Source organism: Ahaetulla prasina, chromosome 1, assembly GCF_028640845.1.
Source record: "Ahaetulla prasina isolate Xishuangbanna chromosome 1, ASM2864084v1, whole genome shotgun sequence".
In the NCBI taxonomy this organism is placed as follows: domain Eukaryota; kingdom Metazoa; phylum Chordata; class Lepidosauria; order Squamata; family Colubridae; genus Ahaetulla; species Ahaetulla prasina.
This window is the reverse complement of record NC_080539.1, coordinates 40,801,486-40,826,172: the sequence shown is the minus strand read 5'-3', so window position 1 is coordinate 40,826,172 and position 24,687 is coordinate 40,801,486. Positions and strand designations below refer to the sequence as shown.

The 24,687-nt window shown below is 35.6% G+C and overlaps 1 protein-coding gene across 3 annotated transcripts in view; it reads left to right on the top strand.

Annotated features, from left to right (window-relative positions):
* EML6 (EMAP like 6) overlaps positions 1-24,687 on the top strand; it is a 119,610-nt gene that overhangs the window by 27,244 nt on the left and 67,679 nt on the right. For all 3 annotated transcript variants that reach the window (XM_058164933.1, XM_058164932.1, XM_058164931.1), the window contains exons 6-16: positions 300-485; positions 3,357-3,492; positions 12,240-12,441; positions 13,215-13,352; positions 14,001-14,257; positions 17,545-17,757; positions 18,522-18,689; positions 19,377-19,483; positions 19,993-20,111; positions 22,034-22,220; positions 24,161-24,266. In XM_058164933.1, coding sequence (XP_058020916.1) covers positions 300-485; positions 3,357-3,492; positions 12,240-12,441; positions 13,215-13,352; positions 14,001-14,257; positions 17,545-17,757; positions 18,522-18,689; positions 19,377-19,483; positions 19,993-20,111; positions 22,034-22,220; positions 24,161-24,266 — 1,819 coding nt within the window. The remainder of the gene's footprint in view (positions 1-299; positions 486-3,356; positions 3,493-12,239; positions 12,442-13,214; positions 13,353-14,000; positions 14,258-17,544; positions 17,758-18,521; positions 18,690-19,376; positions 19,484-19,992; positions 20,112-22,033; positions 22,221-24,160; positions 24,267-24,687) is intronic.

Here is a 24,687-nt window from a genome sequence, read left to right as displayed (position 1 = left end):
TTTCTTTTTTGTTATTTTAAAAGCAATAAAAAAAACTTTTAATTTAACACTTTTACCATATGATTTTATGTTATCATCATATATTCCGAGTACTTGTTCTGCGCATTTTAAATGCTTTTGAATCTTTCAATAATGTAAACTATCCTGATAATTCATTTAAGTAGTTATATGTAAATACCATAAACAACATGAACAGGGACCTAAACTATTTAAACTGCTAGGGGTTCTTAATACATCTTAAAGGTATGATTCAGACACATATTGCAAATGCTGAAGACACTCTGTTTGTCATTTTGTAGTTTTGGACACTGTGCGGAAATGCCTTGACAGCCAAAAGAGGAATATTTGGCAAAACAGGAGACTTGCAAACTATCCTCTGTTTGTCATGTGCGAAAGATGATGTTACGTTTTCTGGTGCTTTAAATGGAGACGTCTATGTCTGGAAAGGGCTCACCCTAGTCCGCACAATCCAAGGAGCTCATGGTGTAAGTTACCACTTATATGCTACTGTATGAAAACTAGATTCTTAAAACAGGTATGTTTCCTGTTTTGCTTTTGGACAGTCAACCAATTTTCAATTGATTTTTATGCTGATTGATTACTGGGCTCACCTAAAGTGTGACTTGGACAGCTATACAAATTTGTTTGGTATATAAATAATAACTAAATAAACTGCACCATACTTGCAGAAGCAATTTTTTTTTGTTATTGATTTTGCTGTTCTCAGTAACATCTTGGCAGGCATAAAAATATTATTCAGGGGAAAAACAACTCATCAAATTTTAATTCATTTGATTCAAGGCTATGTTCTACCATAACGATTTTGTGAACAGAAAAATAGTTTTGTACTGTACTGTAATATTAAATTCTAGTGAAGCAGGATATGTGATTTAGTTAGTGTTATTGTTTGGGGGAAGTTGAACTTGTGAGTTTCATTAAAACATAATTTAATATGAGAAATATTTCAGGTAACACGAATAAGTATGGAACTCAATACTCACATTATCACTAATCTGTTTATCATATAAGCTATGTCTCTGCAACAATAATAATTTCATAGTTACATTATTTAAAGTGCAAATGCCATGAATACAATTAATCATTTAACTCGCCTAACTACTGTAATTGGGACCTGCAATTCTGTTGCTAAGTGATGCAGTTATAAAGCACAAAATCCTGTGTCTTTACCGTGGCAGTTGCAGTAGCTCCAATGCTGTTGTTAAGTGAATCCCACGTGGCTGCAGCGTTCTATGGTCACATGATCTCCATTTGCAATCTTGTCTGGCTTCCTCATTGACTTTGCTTGTTTGAGCCAGCAGTGAAGGTCATAAAGAGCGATCAATTGACCACAGGATGCTGTAACTGTTGTAAGCTGGTTTCCAAGTCCCTTAATTGTGATCACATGACTACAGAGTCGCTGTAAAGGGCATAAATACAAGAAATAGTTGTGAGTCCCATCATTTTACAGTATCGTAATTTTGAACAGTCATTAAATCCGTGGTGTTGAACGAGGACTTCCCGTAGAGTGCAATGAGCATTTCTTAGTAAAGTGTACATATTTATCATTCTATCATTTGTAATAGGAAATGTTCAATATAGAACTTTATGATTAACAAATATTTATGGCTTGTTCCAAAGATGAATCTTTTTTCATTTTCATCTATGCTGATGAAATGAATTTAATATTGCCTTGATTACCTTGGCAATTATTTTGTTTCTTCAATTAGTTTACTGTGTTTAGTGCGGAATTGATTCAGTCAGTCATTTATGCAAGGGCACCATAATGGCTTTAATCATAAATGCCCCAACACTGGACATTTTAAAGAAGAGATTGGATATCCATTTGTCTGAAATGCTATAGGGCAGTGATGGCTAACCTTTTTGCCATCGCATGCCAAGAAGCAGGGGTGCGGGGGGGGCGTGCGCATGCATGCCCCCACCCATAATTCTATGCGCCATGCAATGCGCCCCCTTCCCCCCCCCACGTGATGGCCTGGTAGTCCCTTTTGTTTCTCTCACCTGGTTCCAGAGCCTCTCTATCAGTCTGGGGAGGGCAAAAACGGCATTCACCACCCCACCCTGGAAGCCCTCCGGAGGCCAGAAACTGCCCATTTGCCAACTTCCAGTTGGACAGGAAGTGACATTTTTTGCTGTGCCCAGGCTCCAGAGACTCCTAGAGAGGCTCTGAAAGCTGGGGATAGCAATAAATGTCACTTCCGGTGCAACCAGAAGTTGGCAAATGGGCAGTTTCTGGCCTCCGGAGGGCCTCCGGGGGGCCTCCGGGGGGGTGGGGAATGCCGTTTTTGCCCTCCCCAGACTCAGAGAGAGGTTCTGGAGCCAGGTGTGAGAGAAAAACGGGCCTTCACCACCACCATCACCCCATGCCCTCCGGAGGCAGGAAACAGCCTGTTTCCCTACTTCTAGTGGGCCCAGAATGCCCGAAAATGGAGCTGAGCTCATGTGCCCACTGATATGGTTATGCGTGCCACCTGTGTCACACGTGCCATAGGTTTGCCATCATGGCTATAGGGTTTCCTGCCTAAGCAGAGGGTTGGACTAGAAGACCTCCAAGGTCTCTTCCAACTCTGCTATTCTATTCTATTCTATTCTATTCTATTCTATTCTATTCAGTTTATTCAATTTATTCAACATATATACACTATTGATAAACTCTATAATATACTTGCATCTTTACGTTAATTGTATCTAAATACCTAAGCCAAGGTCTGTTTTATCTTTACACAAGGTTAGGCTATAAAGGTGTATGTATTATGTATACATACACAGAGCCACAATTTTATCTTTTAAATGGGAAAACTATAGATTATACATCATGTTACAAACTGCTTTTGTAAGAATCACAGGTATTACAAGAGAATCTCTGTGTGACAAAATAGCAAGAAGGAAACATGAAGAACCAAATTCCCTTGTCCATCATGAAAACTGTTGCAACTGACTTAGATCTTAGAAACGACAAATAAATATGAAGTGTAGCCATCATAGAAATAGGTTGATCATGAAAAGAGTGGTAGAATGATAGACATGAATTCAAATTATAGAATTGCCACACAATATTATTCTTTTAATATGATTCAGTAGCGCACAAATGACTGTATGCCTAATCTGATTTTGCTGCCTAATATCTCTTGGCAAGGAAAAACATATTTCCAGTAGGCTGGTTTTGTTTTGCTTGTTTGGTATGATGGAATGACTAAATCATCTGATTATATAAATGTTTGGAATCTCATACAAAAAACATTATGATATAATTCTGTTTGACAAGCATTACATTTTAACACTTTGCAAACAATTTGTCGAATGAAACAAAATTTAAACTTAATTATTTTATTGTGCAGGCTGGAATTTTTAGCATGTATGGATGTGAAGAAGGTTTTGCAACCGGTGGGAGAGATGGCTGCATTCGACTGTGGGATATTGATTTCAAGCCAATAACTAAAATTGATCTCAGGGAGACTGAGCAAGGATATAAAGGTAATACTATTTTTTTATAAAGATTTTGCTCTTGATTTGTACAAATATTTTATTTGTAAATTGCTTGGTATAAAATAGGTATGCTGGAAAAATGTTTTTATACTTTCAGAATTTTGTTACTATGACCAAAAGGAATTAACAGAACCAATGCATGTTTTGAATCACTGAAATCATTTGATTTAAGGGCAGTTCACAATACTTGTAGAGATTGGTTGACAGAGGGGCATATCCCGGATTTGATTTAAGGGCAGTTCACAATACTTGTAGAGATTGGTTGACAGAGGGGCAGATCAGTGAAAAAAGGGACCTTGACCCTCCTAACTGTACCCTTAGGCCACAACTTCTTCCTGCCTTGGCACAACTTCTGTCTATGTGTTTTATAGTACTTCCTAATACTATCATTCAATTTCCTGGGGAAAGGGAAATGCCCAATTTCTTTTTTGTCTCAAGATGCTTTTGCCAGCAAGGATGGAATTGAGGGGAACTCTTTGGGTAAAGCAAACAATTTTCTTCCTTCCACCACTCTCTTGAATCTTGGAGTCTTGCACTGAATATTTACTCTCCTGCTTGTTTCCTTGAGCATCTAGGATGGTTGGATTGGGTGAATGTGGAATTTTGTATTTATTCGGTGAATGGCTGAACTATGGAGTATACTATGCTGGAGTGAATGAGGATTTCAATTTGTCCATTTGCCAAAGTATTATGCCACTTTGCTATTACATTATAATTATGTTACAAAAGCAGTTTATTTGTTGAATGTTGCTACTGTAGCATTGGAGGTAGCATGAATGCATATCTGGATATACAAGGTATAGTTCTGGAGACTAATATTAGTATGGATGTGCCTTCTCAAGTGGAAGAGTACCAATCAGTTTCTAATGTTCTTGGAATGAAATAATGAACTGTCAATGAGATCATGGAAGAGATATAGAGATATAGATAGATACACACACATAAAAATAAGAGGAGAGGGCTGTTGCATTGTACCTGAAATTTTCATCAAACTTCTAAGGGAACCAATACTTTCCTTCCAAGAACAAAATAATATCTGTTTGTTCTTGTTATTCCAACAAAGACTAACCAAACCAAAACAACAAAAATATAAAACTCCAAGTTAGTCTCCCATACATTTTCTATCACATAAGGGTGTGTTGTCTTCTATTCACATATCTTTCAGATTTTGATTTGGTAAAATCTGACAACTTGAGACAATTTTTTTAAAATTTGCATTTATATCCCGCCCTTCTCCGAAGACTCAGGGCGGCTTACACTATGTCAGCAATAGTCTTCATCCTATTTGTATATTTATATACAAAGTCAACTTATTTCCCCCAACAATCTGGGTCCTCATTTTACCTATCTTATAAAGGATGGAAGGCTGAGTCAACCTTGGGCCTGGTGGGACTAGAACCTGCAGTAATTGCAGGCAGCTGTGTTAATAACAGACTGTCTTACCAGTCTGAGCCACAGAGGCCCTTCATAATTGAAGCATAATTGTGGTCATAGGCCCCGTTTTTGCAGAAACTGAGATGTGCATGTGAAAAAGCTTTATGTTTTAAAGCTTCCAGGGAACACTGAGCAAGAAATAGGCTACTGGAGAACATTGGTGCAGCATAGCATATTGGTTGTAAGTTACATGTATTTGAGGGGACTGCTAGTAATATGAATTAAGATAAATATCTGAAACATACACTCTCAGCTAGTGTTTAAGAGTTGCTGTGCAATTGCACTGTCACAAAGAATTAGAAGATTGTAAGAGTTTCTATCCCATACGTCTTGAGGGCCCTCAATCAAAGCCAGTAGGTACCAATATGGCTGTAAACCCTTGCATTAATGTCCTTCAAGATTTTATCTTATCTTATTATTAAAAGAAGGATTTCTTATTTAAAAAAAACCGTAATTGGAAGCTGGTAGAAAGAAGGATGTTAAATGAAGAGCCATTGTTTTCTTTATTTTCAATAATATTTTGGATATATTCTTTCATATTAATATAAAGCAAGACAGTGGATCATTCTGAAATATTAAAGAGGTTTTTTTTAAAAAAAAGAGATTAGATAAAATAGGCTACAGAGATAAGGATAACATCCTCAAGTGCACCCCACCGAAGTCCTTGCTATATCTTTTTTTTTGCTTACAATTTAATTTAAACTCATCTCAACGTTCCTGCCTGTTCTCTGTGCTCCCCTCTCCAGTCCAATCTTACCTTTTATTCCTTCCTCCCAGACCATGGTACAACCTAACCAATCATCTAACTATACACTCAATCCATTGCCCCAATAATCCACCATACCACACAAGGAACCTTCTTGGACATACTTTCCCAGGTATTCCATAACCTCTAGGGAAGGCAGGTCTCTGCAGAGAAGGAACACCAGGCCTCACAGCTCACTTACTTTCCAAATTGGTGGAGGTCTCACACCTCAAAAGGTGAAGAAGGCCAAGGAAATACAATCTTCCCAGGCTCAAGCAGGACCCCAGTCAGACATATCCATTCAGGGAGAAAAGAAAAAGGCCATGAACATCCTCAAAATGTAAGTGGGGACTGGAAAACTAACAGAGTACCTTTCAAACTCAAATGGCCAGGCAATAGTCTCCAGCTCCTTTTAAGAAATAACTCAATAGTCTCCAGCTCCTTTTAAGAAATAACTCTCAGGATTTCCCATATAGATCTGAACAACCCAAAGAATCACACCTCCACAGGCCAATTATCCTGGGCAGGCAGCAAGGCACCAAAAATCACATGTGATCATCTATTGTGTTTGCTCCATAGCAGCAAAGACCAACATATATATCTGCTTATCTGACATTCACTCATTTCCTTTCTGATGTGTTTTGTTGAGAAAAATATTTGATTAGTATCTAATGTTCAGTATCTTGATAAAAATTTAGTCACAGCATGTATTTGTTAAATAAGAGAGATGTTGCAAGGGTTTCATGTTATATATATCGTGACATGGTCAAGAGAGTGAGAGAAAATTGACATGTTATGTAGAAGTATCTTCTTTTTCCTTCAGAAAGATAAGCAGATTAGATTTTCATCATTTATTTATGAATGTCAATAACACCTAGTGTGTCTGTACAATAGCATATCTTCTCAAAGAGCATCTGAAATGGATTCCTGTTTTAAAGATAGCGGAAGTTAATTTAAAAAGGAGATTATTATGAGAGATTTATTAAATCAATGCCATTTATGGTGCTACAGCTGTATATAAAGAATGCTAAAAAACAGATATTCAAAGAAATATGGAGATACAGAACCTATAAACCATTTATTAAAATTGACGAATTAAACAGGATAATATTTGTGGAGTATATTGTACTAAAATTCTTTGTGTGGGGTGGTTTTTTTTTGTATCAAAAAAGGGAATTAAGTGGAAAGGAGGAAATTTTCACCTCCCAACTTCTGAATTCATTTGAATTCATCCATCCCCACATATTCTTTGGATTATAAGTATAGTTGTCTACAAACATACATTGTGTATACATAGACATAAATTGTGTAATCTATATTCCTAATTTTTCTGCTTTTTCTGCTGCTCGATCACATTTTTTTCTGAAATTCTGGTAGCACTTTTTCAGACTAACTAATATTATTAAAAGAAAGACATAATATAAGCTTTCATGAGCTACAGCTCACTTCATCAATGGCTAAATCAATGCTGGATTTAAATTGAAATTAGATGGGAGGGAAAGGAAGAGAAAGATAAGGTTTTGTGCAGATGCAGGTTGCAGGTTGCAGGTTGCAAATGAGACAGATGACAGGAATGTTATCAAATAACAATTGTAATATATTCAAAATCCAATCTATTTGCTGAGGTCTTCTTTAATAGCCTGAAGCTTTTTCACGAACACTATATGAATTTAGCAGCTTCTCATTCCATTGTGCTGACAAGGCTTGTTGTTTATTTCACCAAAATGGGTACTCATAATGAAGTGCCCTGGAAACTTCCAATGCTCCCATATTATCTTATCCTTATTTTGAATCCTAAGGTCAACTTTATATCAATTTATTGTACAAAGTTATCTAACGTAGAATCCAGAGGGATGTTGCAGTCAGATGATCACTTTAGAGGAAGAAAATGTCAAAGTGCCTTTATGTGAAGTTTTTGGAGCCTATGATGATACTGTTGGTATAAATGTGGGAGCAAAGGAGACATCTAGATTTAGAATAGAATAGAATAGAATAGAATTTTTTTATTGGCCAAGTGTGATTGGACACACAAGGAATTTATCTTGGTGCATATGTTCTCAGGGTACATAAAAGAAAAGATACGTTTGTCAAGAATCATAAGGTACAACACTTAATGATAGTCATAGGTACAAATAAGTAATCAAGCAATGAAGTTATAGTCATACAGTCATAAGTGGAGGAAATGAGTGATGGGAACAATGAGAAGATTAATAGTAGTGCAGACTTAGTAAATAGTTAGACAGTGTTGAAGAATTATTTGTTTAGCAGAGTGATGGCGTTCGGGAAAAAACTGTTCTTGTGTTTAGCTGTTCTAGTGTGCAGTGCTCTATAGCGTCAGTTTGAGGGTAGGAGTTGAAACAGTTTATGTCCAGGATGCGAGAGGTCTGTAAATATTTTCACAGCCCTCTTTTTGACTCGTGCAGTATACAGGTCCTCAGTGGAAGGCAGGTTGGTAGCAATTGTTTTTTCTACACTTCTAATTATCCTCTGAAATCTGTGTCTGTCTTGTTGGGTTGCAAAACCAAACCAGACAGTTATAGAGGTGCAGATGATAGACTCAGTATCATTGTCTCTTGTAACTTGTTGCTTGTAAATCTATGTTTCAGATTAAGTGGTTGTCTCTATCTAAGTATGGGTCTGCCATCTAGTGCCTAAAAAGTAATGTAATTGTCCAGTATGTCCAGTCATCAATGGTGTGTTGATAAATGTGTAACAACCGACTCTGCCAGCTTCATTGCTGCCACTATACTTCACCATGAGGTACCAAACAGTTGTTTGACATGCTTGATATTCTGCTCTCAAGCTTCTTGTAAAATTCCAGAAAATTTAACATTTGGCTTTTGTAAGCTGACATGAGCTATATCTAGCACATCACCAGCTGGAGCATATTAATAATATATTGGTGCATGGCTCACATGATTTGCACATACAGCCTAGATTGTTAGTAATATAATTAAAGGAAACCATGTTATTTATAAGTGCTGTGCAGACATATCAATGAAGGCAGATTTTTATTGATTTATTTATAATATTTTTACTCAATTCCCCATCATTTTATTGCTTTTAATAATACATTCCCCAAAGGACAGAAACAATTAATGACATACAGTATATCAATATTAAAATATTCTATTTAAGAAATATTAAGTGATTTACAAAACAGTGATAGAAAACAGCCAATTTATTTGGTCTCTTTTAAAAATAAATGTGGAATTATAAATGTTATTCTTCATTTTCAATATTTTTATTGTTCATATCTCCAAAACTCAGGGCAGATCACCACTATGCAAAGTACCTCAATCTTTATTATGGCTCTAAAATTTTGCAGTTCTCCTCTATCTCTATAACTTCAGCAAAGCTTGGGTGACCTTCTAATGTCTTCTATATTTCCCCCACCCTCTTCAGTTTATAGGGGAATTGTCCCTGATTTGAGAACTACTTTGTATTTTCAGAACCAACTCTTGAGTCTTAGAAATCTTTATTCTGGAATTATTATTATTTTTTTCATATGCTGCATTAGCAGATATCTCCTAGATCATAATCTGTTGGTTTTATGCAGTAGTGGGTTTCAATTTCATTCACTACTGGTTTGTTCATGGCCGCACATGCGTGACACCTCTGCACATGCGCAGAACCTTCTGTGCATGTGCAGAGACGTCCGGGCGTGCGGGCATAGCCTCCTGCCACCACTGCTACCAGTTCAGCCAATCTAGGGCGAACCGGTAGCAACCCATCGTGGTTTTATGGCATAATTTGAATGGGTGTTATGTATTCTGTCTTTCACACATGTCCGTATATTCTTATGTGGTACAAGGTGTGTGTGGGTGTTCATTTATACCCATGCACACACATGTATCCGTGCCTGCACATGCACTTGGTTCTCAGTTCCTGGAACAGAAACATTGTTTTTAGGCCTAAGTTAAGAAACAAATGGACTACCGACTCCTATTACACTTGTGATCACTCTGGAAGCATCTAATTTGCAACTATGAGAATCAGAATATTGATAGCTACACTTTGAGATTGCTCCAAGTTGTGTTTTTCTTATGTTTCCTCTTTTTTTTCTGAGAAGTCTGTATTAGTATTTGAACTTAAAATTAAAATTAAATCCTACTGCTAACTATTCTCCATTGAATACAAAAAAATAGTTTTATTAAAATACGATATAAAAATTGAGAGGGCTTTGCCTGTTTTGTATGTTTATATAATATCTGTTTATTATATTTTAGGAGGGAGCTTGATATGATGAAACAGATTGCAAACCTGCCAGCAATAAGAATTAACAGTTGTGTAGTACTTGTCCATGTGCACTGTTAACATAGTTAATACTGTAACCAAGATACAGAAATGAGCATCTGTTTCACTATTACATAGAGATAATCAGTTATAGTCCTTTAGGGGGGAAATGTTGCCTATGTGTACATAAGTATTTGCTGCTATAGAAACTGGAGATTGAAAAATATTGTGAAAAAATATAGATCACTGCATATTAAAGCATACTAATAGGGAAATCATATTAAATCAGAAAATTAGCATTAGGTATTGTCTATGCCAGTTTGTCCAATTTGTTATCCACAAAATCAAACATAGTTTTGATTTTGTCCATCTGGGTAGTGTTTGACAGCCCTTCAGTCTCTGTATTTTATAGATGTCTGGTGTTAAAAAACAAACTTGATGGATGATATTGGACTTTGGGGAAAGAATTTTATTCAATTTGCATGGCAGAATTCATGCTATGGATATAAAACACCCCAGATTTAAAGGATCAAGTAGCAACTAATGGAAAGGCCTTGAACCTGGAAATTGGTTATTAGTCAGAATAAATGATAAAGGTCTACTCTGAGTTATAGTAGTTTCTTGGGTACCTCATTGTTAATGTTTGAAAAATGTGTAACTGCTTCAGCAGTCACTGCTTCAGACAGCAGACTGCTTCAGCAGTCACAGTCAACATTTTATTATATTTAAAATGTTGTTATCAAAATCTCCCTATTACTGACTTTAAAAGTGTAAGTTTTAAAGTTTTAACAGTACATGCATCAGCGGTGAAATGCTCCCGGTTCGGACCGGATCCGGTAGCAATGGCGGCGGGTGGTTCGGAGAACCGGTAGCAAAAATCCCTTCCCCCCCCCATGCCCAACTGAGCTGCGCGATCGAGGTTGGTTGTTTTTTTTTTGGGTTATTTTTAAAAGCAATTTTCTTCAGCCAAAAAAATGCTTTTAAAAGTTAAAAAAAAAGCCTCTGATGATCACGTGGCTCAGTTGGGATCGTCAGAACCCTTTAAAAGCATTTTTTCTACAACCTCTTCGGCCAAAGAGGTTGTAAAAAAAAGCTTTTAAAAGGCTCCTCTGGCGATCCCAGCTGAGTTGCCTGATCACCAGAACCTTTTAAAAGCATTTTTTAACAACCTCTTTGGCTGAAGAGGTTGTAAAAAATGCTTTTAAAAGGTTCTGGCGATCAGGCAACTCAGCTGGGATCTTCAGAACCCTTTAAAAGCTTTTTTTCCTCTGGCGATCCCAGCTGAGTTGTCTGATCATCACAGGCTTTTAAAAGCATTTTTTACAACCTCTTCGGCCAAAAGGTTGTAGAAAAAATGCTTTTAAAAGTAAAAAAAAAAAGTTGGCCACACCCATCCAGTCACATTATCCACCACCACCAAGCCACGCCCACAGTAACAAATTTTACATTTCACCCCTGACATGCAGATATATAAACAAGCAAGAATGGACTTGAGTTAGCATGTCATGAGTAATAATGATTGCTTTGAACAAGTAGTTCAAGAGGACTTGAGTTGGAAAGATTGTTTATTAGCATATTCTTCCCACTACCAACTCTCATAAAATCCCATGCTTCAAAGAATGGAACAACAATACCCATAGTGAATGTCAAAATTTTGCAAGATGGTGGGTCCATTGCAAGGTACTGAAATCACAATATTATGAAATATTAAAACGGGCAAGAGATAATGGATAGAGGAAATATTTTGTAACACAAGATTGGCAATATTAGGAGCTAGCATAGAGAAATAGGGGGAATAATATTATGCATATTTTATATAATATTAATGCATATTTTATATAATATATTAAAAGTAATAGCTAGATATAAAGATTAGATGTTGAAAGATGGTGACACTATGTCTTAATGATATTTCTATTGTTATTCAAATGGGGGATTAAAATGTTGAACAATTAAATAATGAAGGCCTATATTTTAATATAAGTATGTATAATAACATTACAATTAAATAAGTATGACTTAAATAACAAATAATATTAATATTATCACTACCACTTGTATTCAAAGAAATGCTTAAAATCTCTTTTTGTAATTTTTAAATTACTTATGAAGTACTTACCAATTATTGTACAGGAATTTGCTAAAGAGATGATTCTCCAAAAGTGAAGCATTTTATTTCTACTGCATTCCAAAGAAGACAAGTTGCATACATGTTTAAATCTTCTATTGAAAAGTAATAAGGCTTGACAACCTAAGATGGATTCTGGCAACTACAAATAATTTGTCATTAGTTTACAAAGATTATTCTGTCCTTTTTCAGGTTTATCTATCAGAAGCGTGTGTTGGAAAGGAGATCGGCTTCTAGCAGGAAGTCAGGACAGTGAAATATTTGAAATTATTGTGAGAGAAAGAGACAAGCCAATGCTTATAATGCAAGGTCACTGTGAAGGCGAGCTCTGGGCCCTGGCAGTCCATCCCAAAAAGCCATTAGTTGTTACTGGCAGTGATGATCGATCTGTGCGGTAAGGCAACAGCATATATCCCTAACGTTTCACCACAGTTGTGTTGGGAAATCCTCATGGCTTTGAAGATCACAATGCTGGTGATCAATTAATTGGAAGAAGAAAAATTAAGCAATATTCAGCTAGATGTTTTAATTTTTTTTACTTATATATTATTTATTCCAGCATTGATATTCCAGTTTATTAGCCAAAGAATAGGTACTTAGTGCAAGTAGTTTTAATAAATGTGGTAGCTAAAAGACAACCCAAGTAGTGATAAAATATGTGATAACTATGAAAATTATTTTATCTCTCTCTCTCTTTCCAAAAACCTACCTCACACAATTGCTGTTGTGAGGAAAATTGGAGGTAGAATTCTATATGTTTTCTTGAAATCCTGAACAAAGGTGGGATATAAATACATACAAACAAATAAATACCAATGCAGTAATTATGTGATTAATATTACTGTGATTAATATTTAAGATACGTGTACAGTTTAGTGCCATTTTCAAATCTGATAAACATTCCCTGTACCTCTTTATTCCAGTTATTAATAAAAATAATGGAGAATAGAATCACATGGTGATGAGGTGATTTCTCATTTCATTCGCATGTTAAACTCCAAACTACCCAATCCCTTTTTACTTTAATCTGTTCTGTGATAAGCAGAAAATAGAATGGGAGAGATGCACATAAAGTTTGGAGTAATGTCTCTCTGGCCAAAAAAGCAATACATAAATGCCACATTGTAGTGGTTAATAGACTTCTTTCCTCTTTCCTTTCTTGTGAAGTTTATGGAGTCTTGCTGATCATGCTTTGATTGCCCGGTGCAATATGGAAGAAGCTGTGCGGAGTGTCTCTTTCAGCCCTGATGGGTCTCAGCTGGCTCTGGGAATGAAAGACGGCTCTTTTATTGTTCTGAGAGTAAGGTAGGCTTGACTCCTGCCTTTAAAAAAATAATTCAGACCAAATCTGAAATATATTAATGCAATTTTTGTGAATCGTTTTATATGTTTTTGGCCTGAATAAGACACAACAGTCTGATAAAATGTATTTTGAAAGCTTGAGGATAAGTTTTCTGAAAAAAATTACATGAGTCAAGCACAATATATAAATCTAGTAATTGTGATCTAGTAAGTATACATCACTTAGAGTTTATGGTAAGCCAATGCAATTTTTCTAAATTATAACTTAATTTTAAATTAGAACAAAACCAAATTACCATGATGAGTAGCCCTAATCTATATATCTTTATACTGTATATCTTTTTGCATCCCTAGCTTAGATGCTTTAATTCTGGCCTATTAAATCATAGTTTTCTAACCAGATCCGATTTGTTAGCAATACCTAAATTATATGATCATATTCTGCTACAAAGCTATTATTCTACATACTACTTTTGAAGAACAAATTCTATTGAGGTTAATAGGACCTCTTAACTACATATGTATTGGATTGCCCTTTAAGAGCATGTTTGTGCAACAAGAATCTGTGTAGATAATAAGATGGCATACCACCATTTTATCATTTTTCATTTGCACATCCACTGCTAACAATATTTTCAACACTCTTTGCAGAGATATGACAGAAGTTGTTCATATAAAAGATCGGAAAGAAGTAATTCATGAAATGAAGTTTTCACCAGATGGCTGCTATCTTGCAGTGGGTTCGAATGATGGTCAGGTAGATATCTATGCAGTTGCTCAGCGGTATAAGAAAACTGGAGAATGCAGCAAGTCTTCTAGTTTTATCACTCATATTGACTGGTCTCTAGACAGTAAATTCTTGCAAACAAATGATGGTGCAGGAGCACACTTCTTCTACAGGATGCCATGTAAGTAAATATTTCTTCATTACATGCATTTAATTTTAATGAGCAGTACATAAAATGTTTAATCAATATACTTCAGAGTTAGGACTGTGTAATTACTTGAAATAAGCACTATTCTCCACTAACCTACCACTACCTCTACCTCTCTATCTATCCTGTTTTCCCCAAAATAAGACCCAACCAGAAAATAAGCCTCAACATGATTTTTCAGGATGATCATAATATAAGCCCTACCCCAAAAATAAGCCCCAGTTAAGATCGTCAGCAGACGGAGGTGTTTAGTACTGTATTTCCCCCCAAATAAGATCTAGCCGGAAAATAAGCCATAATGCGTCTTTTGGAGCAAAAATTAATATAAGACCCGGTCTTATTTTGGGGAAAACACGGTACCTACCTACCTACCTACCTACCTACCTACCTACCTACCTACCTACACTCTATCTGTCATCTATCATCTAGCTAGCGAAGGAACTTAGACCAGAGCATGTGGGAACATATATATCCCTTTAACCTCCGTAGATGAATAGGGATGTGTGTGTGTGTGTGTGTGTGTGTGAGGTAAATACAAAACTTAGCCAAAATAGATTAGCTAAAAATCATGTTTCACCACTGTATATAAATTTTCTTAATTTTAAAGTTGTACATTACTATGTTTACAATTAAAAATTTAAATTTTAAAATTTAACATTTAAAATTATGCTAAAGTTTACATCGTTGCATATTGATGTAAAGAAATATAGTAACACTTACTAAAGTTAGAAATAATTACTGAATTCCTTGTTTTTGAAATTTATTGGAACTGATGGGCATAACAATGGAAAATAGATTTGACTATGAAAACTAGAATAGCTAATATTAGAATTTATTAGAATTTAGAATAACAGTATCAAGTAATAGCATTACATTTTTATGCAATGTAATAGTACAGTACAATGAAACCTCATTTTAAAGCACCATTTATCAGTTATGCTATGATATCAGTTATCATTAGGCAAATGGCAATTTCTATAATTTTCCTTAATGTTTCATTATACCAGTAAGACAAATTAGCATATCATAAAATTATGATAAAATTAACATAAATGTAACTGCCTCATCTGAATTACATTTGATATAATGGAGTTATATATGTAGCTCTGGTTGGAGGTTGTGTTAGAGAAAAAAAGGCCATGACAGAGAAGGCACACTTCCTCAATTGCACATGATGACATTGTAGAAGGGACACGGTGTGCACTAACTTGGTCCGATGAGCAGGAATAATGGGAAACAGACAATTCCTCAAATAATTAGGCTCTATGCCATTAAGGATTTTATAGGTTTGGATCAGCATCTTGAATTGCAGCCATAAGCCAGACAATAACTAATGCAGTTTGTTTAGCAGCAATGACTCATGAGCATAGTGAGGAGTAACTGTTCCTATCTGTACCCTTGCTTTTAAACCAGCTGTAGTTAGATGGCATTCAAGAGCAGCCCCATGTAGAATGTATTGTCATAGTCCAATTGTGAGGTGACTAGCAGATAAGCAATCATCTGAAGAACCTCATGGTTGAGAAGAGGGTACAACTGACACACAAGGTGAACCTACATAAAGACCCTCCTGACCACAGCTATCATCTCTTCAAACAATAACTGCGAGTCTAGTAGAACCTCTAAGTTGCACACTAGTCTTAAATGGGGAAATGCAACCCCGTCCCAGTCCAAAGATGACAATATCCTCAACCCAGAGGCCCCAAACAGACATACAACTCAATCTTCTTGGGATCCTAGCTGAAGTGTTTCTTCCTATCTAGGCCTCCAGCTTCACTTATGCAGCCCAAGTTTGAAATGCACAATTGATTATTAATAATACTGAACCCTGAACTAACTTCACCCAGCAGTTTCATGTAGATGTTTAAAAAGGGGTAGTGGTGAAAGCATTACACACTGAGGTACCCCACACAAGTAGATGCGATCTCTTCCCTCTTGTCAACATGCACTGGGACTGACCATTGAGGAAGGAGGTGAACCACTGCAACTACTACAAATAAAATGTATTTATTTATTAATCAAATTTATATCACTTCTCATCTCTGGTACTATGGGTGATTTGTATTGTACAGTGTGTGTGTGTATACACATTTCAAATTAGAAAATACCAGCATTAGAAATAGGGATATTTAAAACTAAAAATATATACAAACCTTGAAGGGAGGGAGGGAGAGGGAGAAATAGTAAAGTGTATCATTTTCAGTCAAGAAAAGAGCTGTCATATTTAAACTTTCCCCCATAGATTGCATGTTATTGGGCACGGAAATAAGGATTTATGAGGCAAAACTTAAAAGTTCTGTAAAAATAAATGTTGGGCATCAAAACAACATACATAAATGAATTATTAATTTATTGTAAAAATTTAATTTTATTGTATTGTAAATCAAATGATTTGCTGTTACAAATACTATAAGGGGAAAAGATGGGAGAGACTTCATCTGCAAGTGAAAGATGATGAAATGTATAAATACCTAATGAAGTTAGAGATCAAATTCCTTTTCCAGACTCATTGAGATCTTTTTTAATCAAATCTCATCTACAAAACAAAATTGTAACCTAATCCCCATTCTGGGTTTTATTTATATACCAAAGGGAGATTGTATAAGATTTTTGATGGAGCGGTTTTTTTTTTCTCACAATAGTAATAGTGGTTACCAAGAAGTTCTCATTGTCTCATGATTGTTACGACAGAGGTTTTTCTCTCTTAGAGACTTAAACCCAATTCACTGTAGTTGGACTTTTATCTGCTTCCCTGCAGACTTCTTGATACAGATTTTTTTTTAAGGAAGAGATTGGATAACCATTTCTGTGAAATGGTACAGGCTTCTTGCTTGAGCAGGAGGTTGGACTAGAAGACCTCCAAGATCCCTTCCAACTCTGTTATTCTGTTCTGTTCTATTCAGATAATGATTCAACTCATTTTTCTCAACACTTACTCTGTCTCTACCTTTTATTTTTTCATTGTCCAATGGTACAGATGTTAAAGTATATAAAATTTGTTAACCTTGTCATCAATTATCTTGGAGGGAAGTCAGGTATCATCTTTATTTGTAGTAGCTTGAAACAATCACTTGTGAAAGGGATCAGCAATAGGTTCAACAAATTTTGGTGGATTTGTTATGCGTTTAAAGATGAGTGGATAGCACTCCAACTCAGCAATGGGGAAAGGCCGAAGGTAAGAAGTTGGAAAAGCTTTAAATTTTGTGTTCAGCTGCTTCTGAAACAATATAATTAAATAGCTTATTAATTTAAATTTATTTCAGCTGGAAAACATTTGGCAAACAAAGATGAGATCAAAGGAATTTGTTGGGCCTCATGGACCTGTGTGATAGGATCAGAAGTAAATGGAATCTGGCCAAAGTACAGTGATGTTACAGATATTAATTCTGTAGATGGGAATTATAATAATGCAGTTTTAGCGACTGGAGATGATTTTGGATTAGTTAAATTATTCAGATTTCCATGTCTTAAAAAAGGTAAGACATTGTGCTGTGTATATATAATGTCTTCCTTTATTTGTATTGTGGATTGTTTGATGTTTTTTCAGTGGCTGAGGTATATATTACTTTAATTTATTTAAGTTATTCATGAATTTAGGGGCGCATCAGGGTTGTGTTTGACCTCGGGATGGTGGTGGTCCGGGGGAGGGGCATGGTCAGCTCAACGTCACTCCTGTCGGGGGTGCCTTTGGTGGTCTGAGCACTCTGCCAGTGAAAACAGGCTCCTGAGCTTCGTTTTCGGCTGTGACGGCCTCCTCCAACCCTCTGCCAGCTAAAATGTAGCCCGAGAGGGCTGCACGCAGCCCTTGTGAGCTCTGTTTTCCCTGGAAGAGGCACCAAGGGCCAGTCCTTTGCTGTTTCCAGGGCAGCCCCATGGGCCAGATCTAAGCACCCATAGATCTGTTACCTATAGAATAGTAATAATGATCCACATAGTGTTTTTGAATTAGTATTGATATAAATCTATTGTTCAACAGATGAAGAAAAATTAAGTAACAAAGGTGACTAAATATGTGTTTTACCCAAACTACTAACCACTGGGAAATAAAGAACATTTCTGTATATATGGATCATTTGCATCATGTTTTGAAATTTCATTTGGAGTATAGTAAAAAGTGATTTTATAAAATTTGCAATAACTTTCACGCACATCTGTGTATGTGTTGCATGTATGTCTTGCTTCTTTATGGTGACTTTTTAGTCAGATTTGGCTTCAGTTATCTTTATTTTTTTAATTTTAGGTGCAAAATTCAGAAAATATGTTGGCCATTCTGCTCACGTTACAAATGTCCGCTGGTCACATGACTTCCAATGGGTAATCAGTACAGGAGGTGCAGATCATTCTGTTTTTCAATGGCGGTTTATTCCAGAAGGTGTAACAACTGGTATCCTTGAAGCAGCCCGTATAGGTAAGACTTTAAGAAGGTTGAAATACAATTGAACTAAAAGATCCTAATAAGTTAAATGTAAATTTTAATAAATAATCCTCCAGAATACATATAGTCCTTGACTTGCAACCATAATTGAGTCTGCAATTTGTATTGCTAAGCGAGACAGTTATTAAGTGGGTTTTTCCCCATTTTATGACAATTGTTAAGTGATAAAATTGCAGTTGTTAAGCTTGTAGCATGATTGTTAAGCGAACCTGGCTCCCCCCTTGACTTTACTTGTCAGAAGGTCACACAAGATGATCACTTGATGCAGACACAGCAACTGTCATAAATATGAATCAGTTGCCAACTGTATTTTGATCACATGACCATGATGGTGCTGGAATGGTCATAAGCATGATAAACGGTCATAAGTCACTTTTTCAGTGCCGTTGTAACTTTGAACGGTCACTAAATGAACTGTTGTAAGTCAAGGACTACCTGTATTGAAATCTAACACATACATTCCCTTTTATTTTAATCTCTACTCTCAACTTGGAAATTTATGGAAAGGATCACTGAAAAGAGAATATGCTTATTTACTGTCAAGTCAGAAATGTTCAGTATGTCCAAGGTCTTTTGCCAATGTTTTAACATGTCAGGACTGAGATTTTACATATCTTTCCTAATCACTAACTGATTAATATTTTTCCATCCCTTCTGCAGAATGTGGCATAGATTCATACAGTGAAGAATCAGATTCTGATTTATCGGATGTGCCAGAATTAGATTCAGATATTGAGCAAGAAGCTCAAATCAATTATGTTCGACAGGTGAGTAACATTGCAATATTAGATCATTAGATCAGGAACAGTTGAAATGCCATTGCATCATACTTAAAATGAATATCTGGAAAAAAATACACTTGTTGGTTAAGTGGCATCTGTAGGGAAGTTAGAACAGCCAAAATAGTATTTACAATATTGCAATTGAGGCCTTGTCCTTTTTAAGTGTGTATCATCCATGCAAAAAATATACGGCTTTGGTTATAATGTTATAGTCTCCAACTTGTTTACATCCTTTTTACTCATATATCCACACTGCTTAGTCCTATGGTTATAGGCAGATTTATTCTGCTCCCTGCAGTGCACATTTATTCAGCATTGTCAATGGGCAGAGAAATACGTTAAATAAATACAGTCGATGTAATTTAAATAATGAAATTATTTGTATAATGACTATTGCAACATATTTGTGCTAACAATAAGCAAACAATAAGAAGCAACTGGAATTACTTGATTAAAAGTTTATAATTAAAATATTTCTTTTCTGTTTTTTGCAGGTTTACAAAGAAGATCTACCTCAACTGAAACAACAACGTAAAGAGAAAAGCCACTCGGTGCCCTTCCTTAAGAGAGAGAGAGCGCCTGATGACAGTTTAAAGCTGCAATTTATACATGGGTATAATATACTTTCAACAGTAACTCTTTCAGTACTTTAGTCACAGAAAAAGAAAATCCATTCTTAAACAAAAATAGCCTTTACATTTAAAGTCTATGCATGGAGTTAAGAATTAAAATGGGTAAAGTGAGACATTCTGATTCTTACATTGGAGAAAACTATTTAGTGATCAAAGGATAGATGACGCTTCAGAGCTGAAAACAGAGCAGCAAAAATTGATTAACTCAAAAAGGAGGGAGGAAGAGTTGCAGGATTTGAACCTACAGAGTCCTGTAAATCAGGCAAGTTTTCTGCATGCTGATACGTGCAAATCATCATTGTGAACATGGCTTCCTAATTCTCTATGATAAAGTTACTTCTCTAATTTTTGTGCCTGCTTGGGAATGCAGGGATGAGAGAAAGATGTATAAATTAAGCCTGGTATAAAACCTTGTTGATTATTATAAACCAAGGAACACTGATTTTTCTGTTCATATTCTCTGCCATCTGTTAACACAGAGTTAATCTGTTAACACAGTGTTCATCTGTTGTGGCATCAGCCAGCTACATATTTTCTCCCAATCCTCTTTGTTCACTGTCCAACAGTAGCCACCCAATATTCTACATTTCCTTAGAATGTTCCTTTTTTAAAAAACTAAGCTGTATTTGAGGTTCTCCCCATCTCATTAAGATTTGTTTCCTCATTTTAATGGAATGATTATACATCTTTGCCATTATAGTCTTTAAATATTACAATCTTTCCAAGTCTGCCCATTTCCTATATGCATAAGGATGGTAGTAATCTTATACAAAGTCATTGTTATTTTGGTCTTTGACCACTATTTCTTTATTTCTCTTATTCTTTTATTTTAGTGCTGGGATTTATTTGTCACCTCTTGTCAGCTAGAATTTTAGATACTATCTAAAGACTAAAATTGATAGAACAGCATAAAAATATATAGCTAATATATTTTAATACAAAAAATACAGACCATATTAACTTTACTGAATTATTGATTTAAATATAAAGTGAAATAAATTCAGTTTATATTTAAATCAGTATAAATATTCAAACACCAAGTATGGTATTCTGCTATCTTAGAGATAATATCATAATATATAATAATTTATATCCTAATACAGTGATGGTGAAATTTTTCAGCACTGAGTGCCAAAAAGGTTGCACAGTAACATCACATGCACATGCGCTCTAGTTGGGGCCGTGCTCTGGAAAAGCCAAACTTCCAGGTTCTAGTGCGCATGTGTGTTTGATGGCCAGCTGGCCGGCAGGCATGTGGAAGCCATTTTTTGGCCCTGCCACACGCGTAAAGGGATTGCACTCCAGAAAAGCCAAATTTCTGGGTTCTGGTGCGCATGCACACCCGGCAATCAGCTGGCCGGCGCACATTTGCGCACTAGTTTTCAGCACAGCTGCGCACACGGACAGCTAATCGTCACATGCGCATGCCTGCCAGAAACCCGGAAGACAAACAGGTAAGGCATGTGCTGGGCGACATGGCTTCACGTGCCACTTTGGGAACATGTGCCATAGGTTTGCCATCACAGTCATAATATAGGGAACATCATCCCTGAAAAAGTAAAATGGGTACTCTTTTGAAAGGCACTGAAGACATGGTTTTGCCAGCAGGCCTGGGAACCCCAGGGTGATACAGAGTGCATCAAGTGGCTTGTTTGATTGTTGTCACCAAGGGAATGAGGGTTTATCGGGTTTTGTATTTGAAATACTTCTGAAAGCTGCTTGGAGTCACTGTGAGTGACTTGGCCATCTAATTTCTTGATAAATAAATAAATATTGATTAGAAATAACCCCTATTAATTTCAGCAAAATATGATTCAGTATAAATGATAACACTAGGATCATGGTACATGATCCTTTGCTCCCTCGACTATTTACCTTTTGATTTTTTTTCTATTGATTTCAGTTATAGAGGCTATGATTGTCGAAATAATTTATTCTACACACAAACTGGAGAAGTGGTCTATCATATTGCTGCTGTTGCTGTGGTGTATAATAGACAGCAGCACACCCAAAGACTATATCTTGGTCATGATGATGACATTCTCAGCCTTGCTATCCATCCTATGAAAGATTATGTTGCTACTGGACAGGTGAGTATGCAAGAAACATGATCAATGGCAAATCAATGTTAAAAATTACAGATTTTCTCAAAGTATTCATGCTAGCAATTTTTTTTCAAATTAAAAAATAAATCCACTTGTTTAAGAATAATATATCTCAGTGCTTTATGAATGGGTTCTACAGTAAAATATTATAGAATGTTCTCTTCATCTCAAAGGAGTATTAAACTATATTATAGTTTATATTATATATATTAGTTTATATTATAGATAAAAAGAAAGCCTAACATCTCAACTGCCAAAAAGCAGAGGTGAGTAGGTGAAAAACAATCCAGGAAATGAAATGTTTGGCACATGTTTATAACAATCCAAGTTTTGTGGACTGTAGTTCAATTAGCTAGATTAATAGTGATTTACAAGCAATTCACTTAACCTTGGGATGGGTTGTAAACAAAGATTAAAGAATAATGAATGCCAAAAATACAGAATGCAGAAATACAAAACAGTATTCACAAATTGCATTTTCTTATTTTCTAGCGGTGCTGTGTTGTAGATAATTTGTAGCTACCAATTTTGCCCTCTTCCCTATTCATCTCTAGAGTGAATACATCCTGAATCTAGAGAATGCCTAAATTAAATTTTCCAGTTTGAATCTCTACATAGCCAGATAGACTGTGGATAAGCATATTAATATTTAAATATTGTGAGGTTGTTAAAATAATATATGAAAAAACAAAATATATTCAAAACAGGTGTCATAAAATTTTTAGGAGTCAATATATAAAGGCTCTTTTCAATCACATTCAATTGCAAGTGATTTTATGGATATATCTATACTTATTTTTTAACAAGAATGCAGGTGTGATTTGGAATTATTTCTTAGTCTAGGCTATAGCGCTAGGATTTTCCTACTGTTTTATATCCCAGGACTAACTTTGTTCTGTTAGAGGTAACATAGCTATGGCATATTTATTTATTTATTTATTTGTCATAACAATATAACAATATATATATACAAGCGTTGCATAAAGGGTTATATAATATATGAACGTATATATGAGGAGAAACGAGGTACTAAAAACCTATATATACATAGGGGAAGAAACAGTAGGACAGGAACGGTAGGCACGTTTGTGCTCTTATGCACGCCCCTTAGAGTCCTCTTAGGAAAGTGGTGAGGTCAACCGTGGACAGTTTTTGAGTAAAGCCTTTGGGGTTATGAGAAGAAACCACAGAGTCAGGTAATGCATTCCAAGCATATACAATTCTGTTACAGAAATCGTGTTTTCTGCAATCTAAACTGGAGCGGTTGACATTGAGTTTAAATCTGTTGTTAGCTCTTGTGATATTGTTATTGAAACTAAAAAAGTCATTGACAGGAAGGACATTACAACGGATGATTTTATATGCTAAACCCAGATCTTGTCGAAGGCGACGAAGTTCCAAGTTTTCTATATATTTAAAAAATGTTCAGATTTTTTAGTGTCTGTTCTGATTCAAATGAACTAAAAATATTTTAGATATTTTTGTGATAGTGAGACAATTCAACCATATAATAGGGAAAATATAATTTATGTGGTTTCAATAAATGAAAAAATAGAAAATTTTTGAAATAAAATACAGTAATGCAGTTCAGCGAATCTTAAAATCCATTGCTGGCCAGATACAGACTCAATTTTGTTTAGTTATAGAAAGATGGGCAAGAATTTGGATAGTGCCTTCAGTAGAATTGGTGATGTCAAGCAATTTTTCTCTGTTTTTTAAGATGAAATTAAGGTTGAGAAATTAAGCAGCAAATCTCCAACTCTAATTTTCATTCTTAGAGTCCCCTCACATCTTCAAAAGATCTGAATTGCCTTTTTTCAGAATGATTTTAGACCCCTGCTTATGAACAAAAGCTCTTTTGACTGAAAGTACTCATTGCATTGGGTTTTTATTTATTGGCAACTAAAATAATTGCTCTTATTTAGGTTGGGAGAGATCCTGCTATTCACATTTGGGATATACAGATGCTCAAATGTTTGTCACTGCTAAGAGGCCAGCACCAAAGGGGAATATGTGCACTTGACTTTTCAGGTGAGCTGCTGTGTAATGAACGCTGATGTTATTTAGATATATGGTAACTCAAATAATTTTTGTCTGTAAAAGATCATACCCTCCTCCTCTCCTCTTCCAAGATAGCATTTCAAAATATTCAAAGTAAAACTTTTTTTTCTGGAATAGCAAGCAGAATCTCGCCTTTTTCTTCAGGTGCATGAAGCTACTGTAGCTTCCCAGACAAATTCTACCTAGTAATCATGCAACAACGCTTGTTGTGTCCTGTCCATAGGTCACATTTTTAAATTTAAAACTATTGGTACTTTTCCTGATTTTCACTTGTAAGAAGCATACATAGAAGCATCAAACAGGTAATAGCTAGCCTCTGTCACAAAACATAACACCACCATCACTTTCGAATATATCAAGCTTACTACTGTGGGGTTCTTAACTTCATATC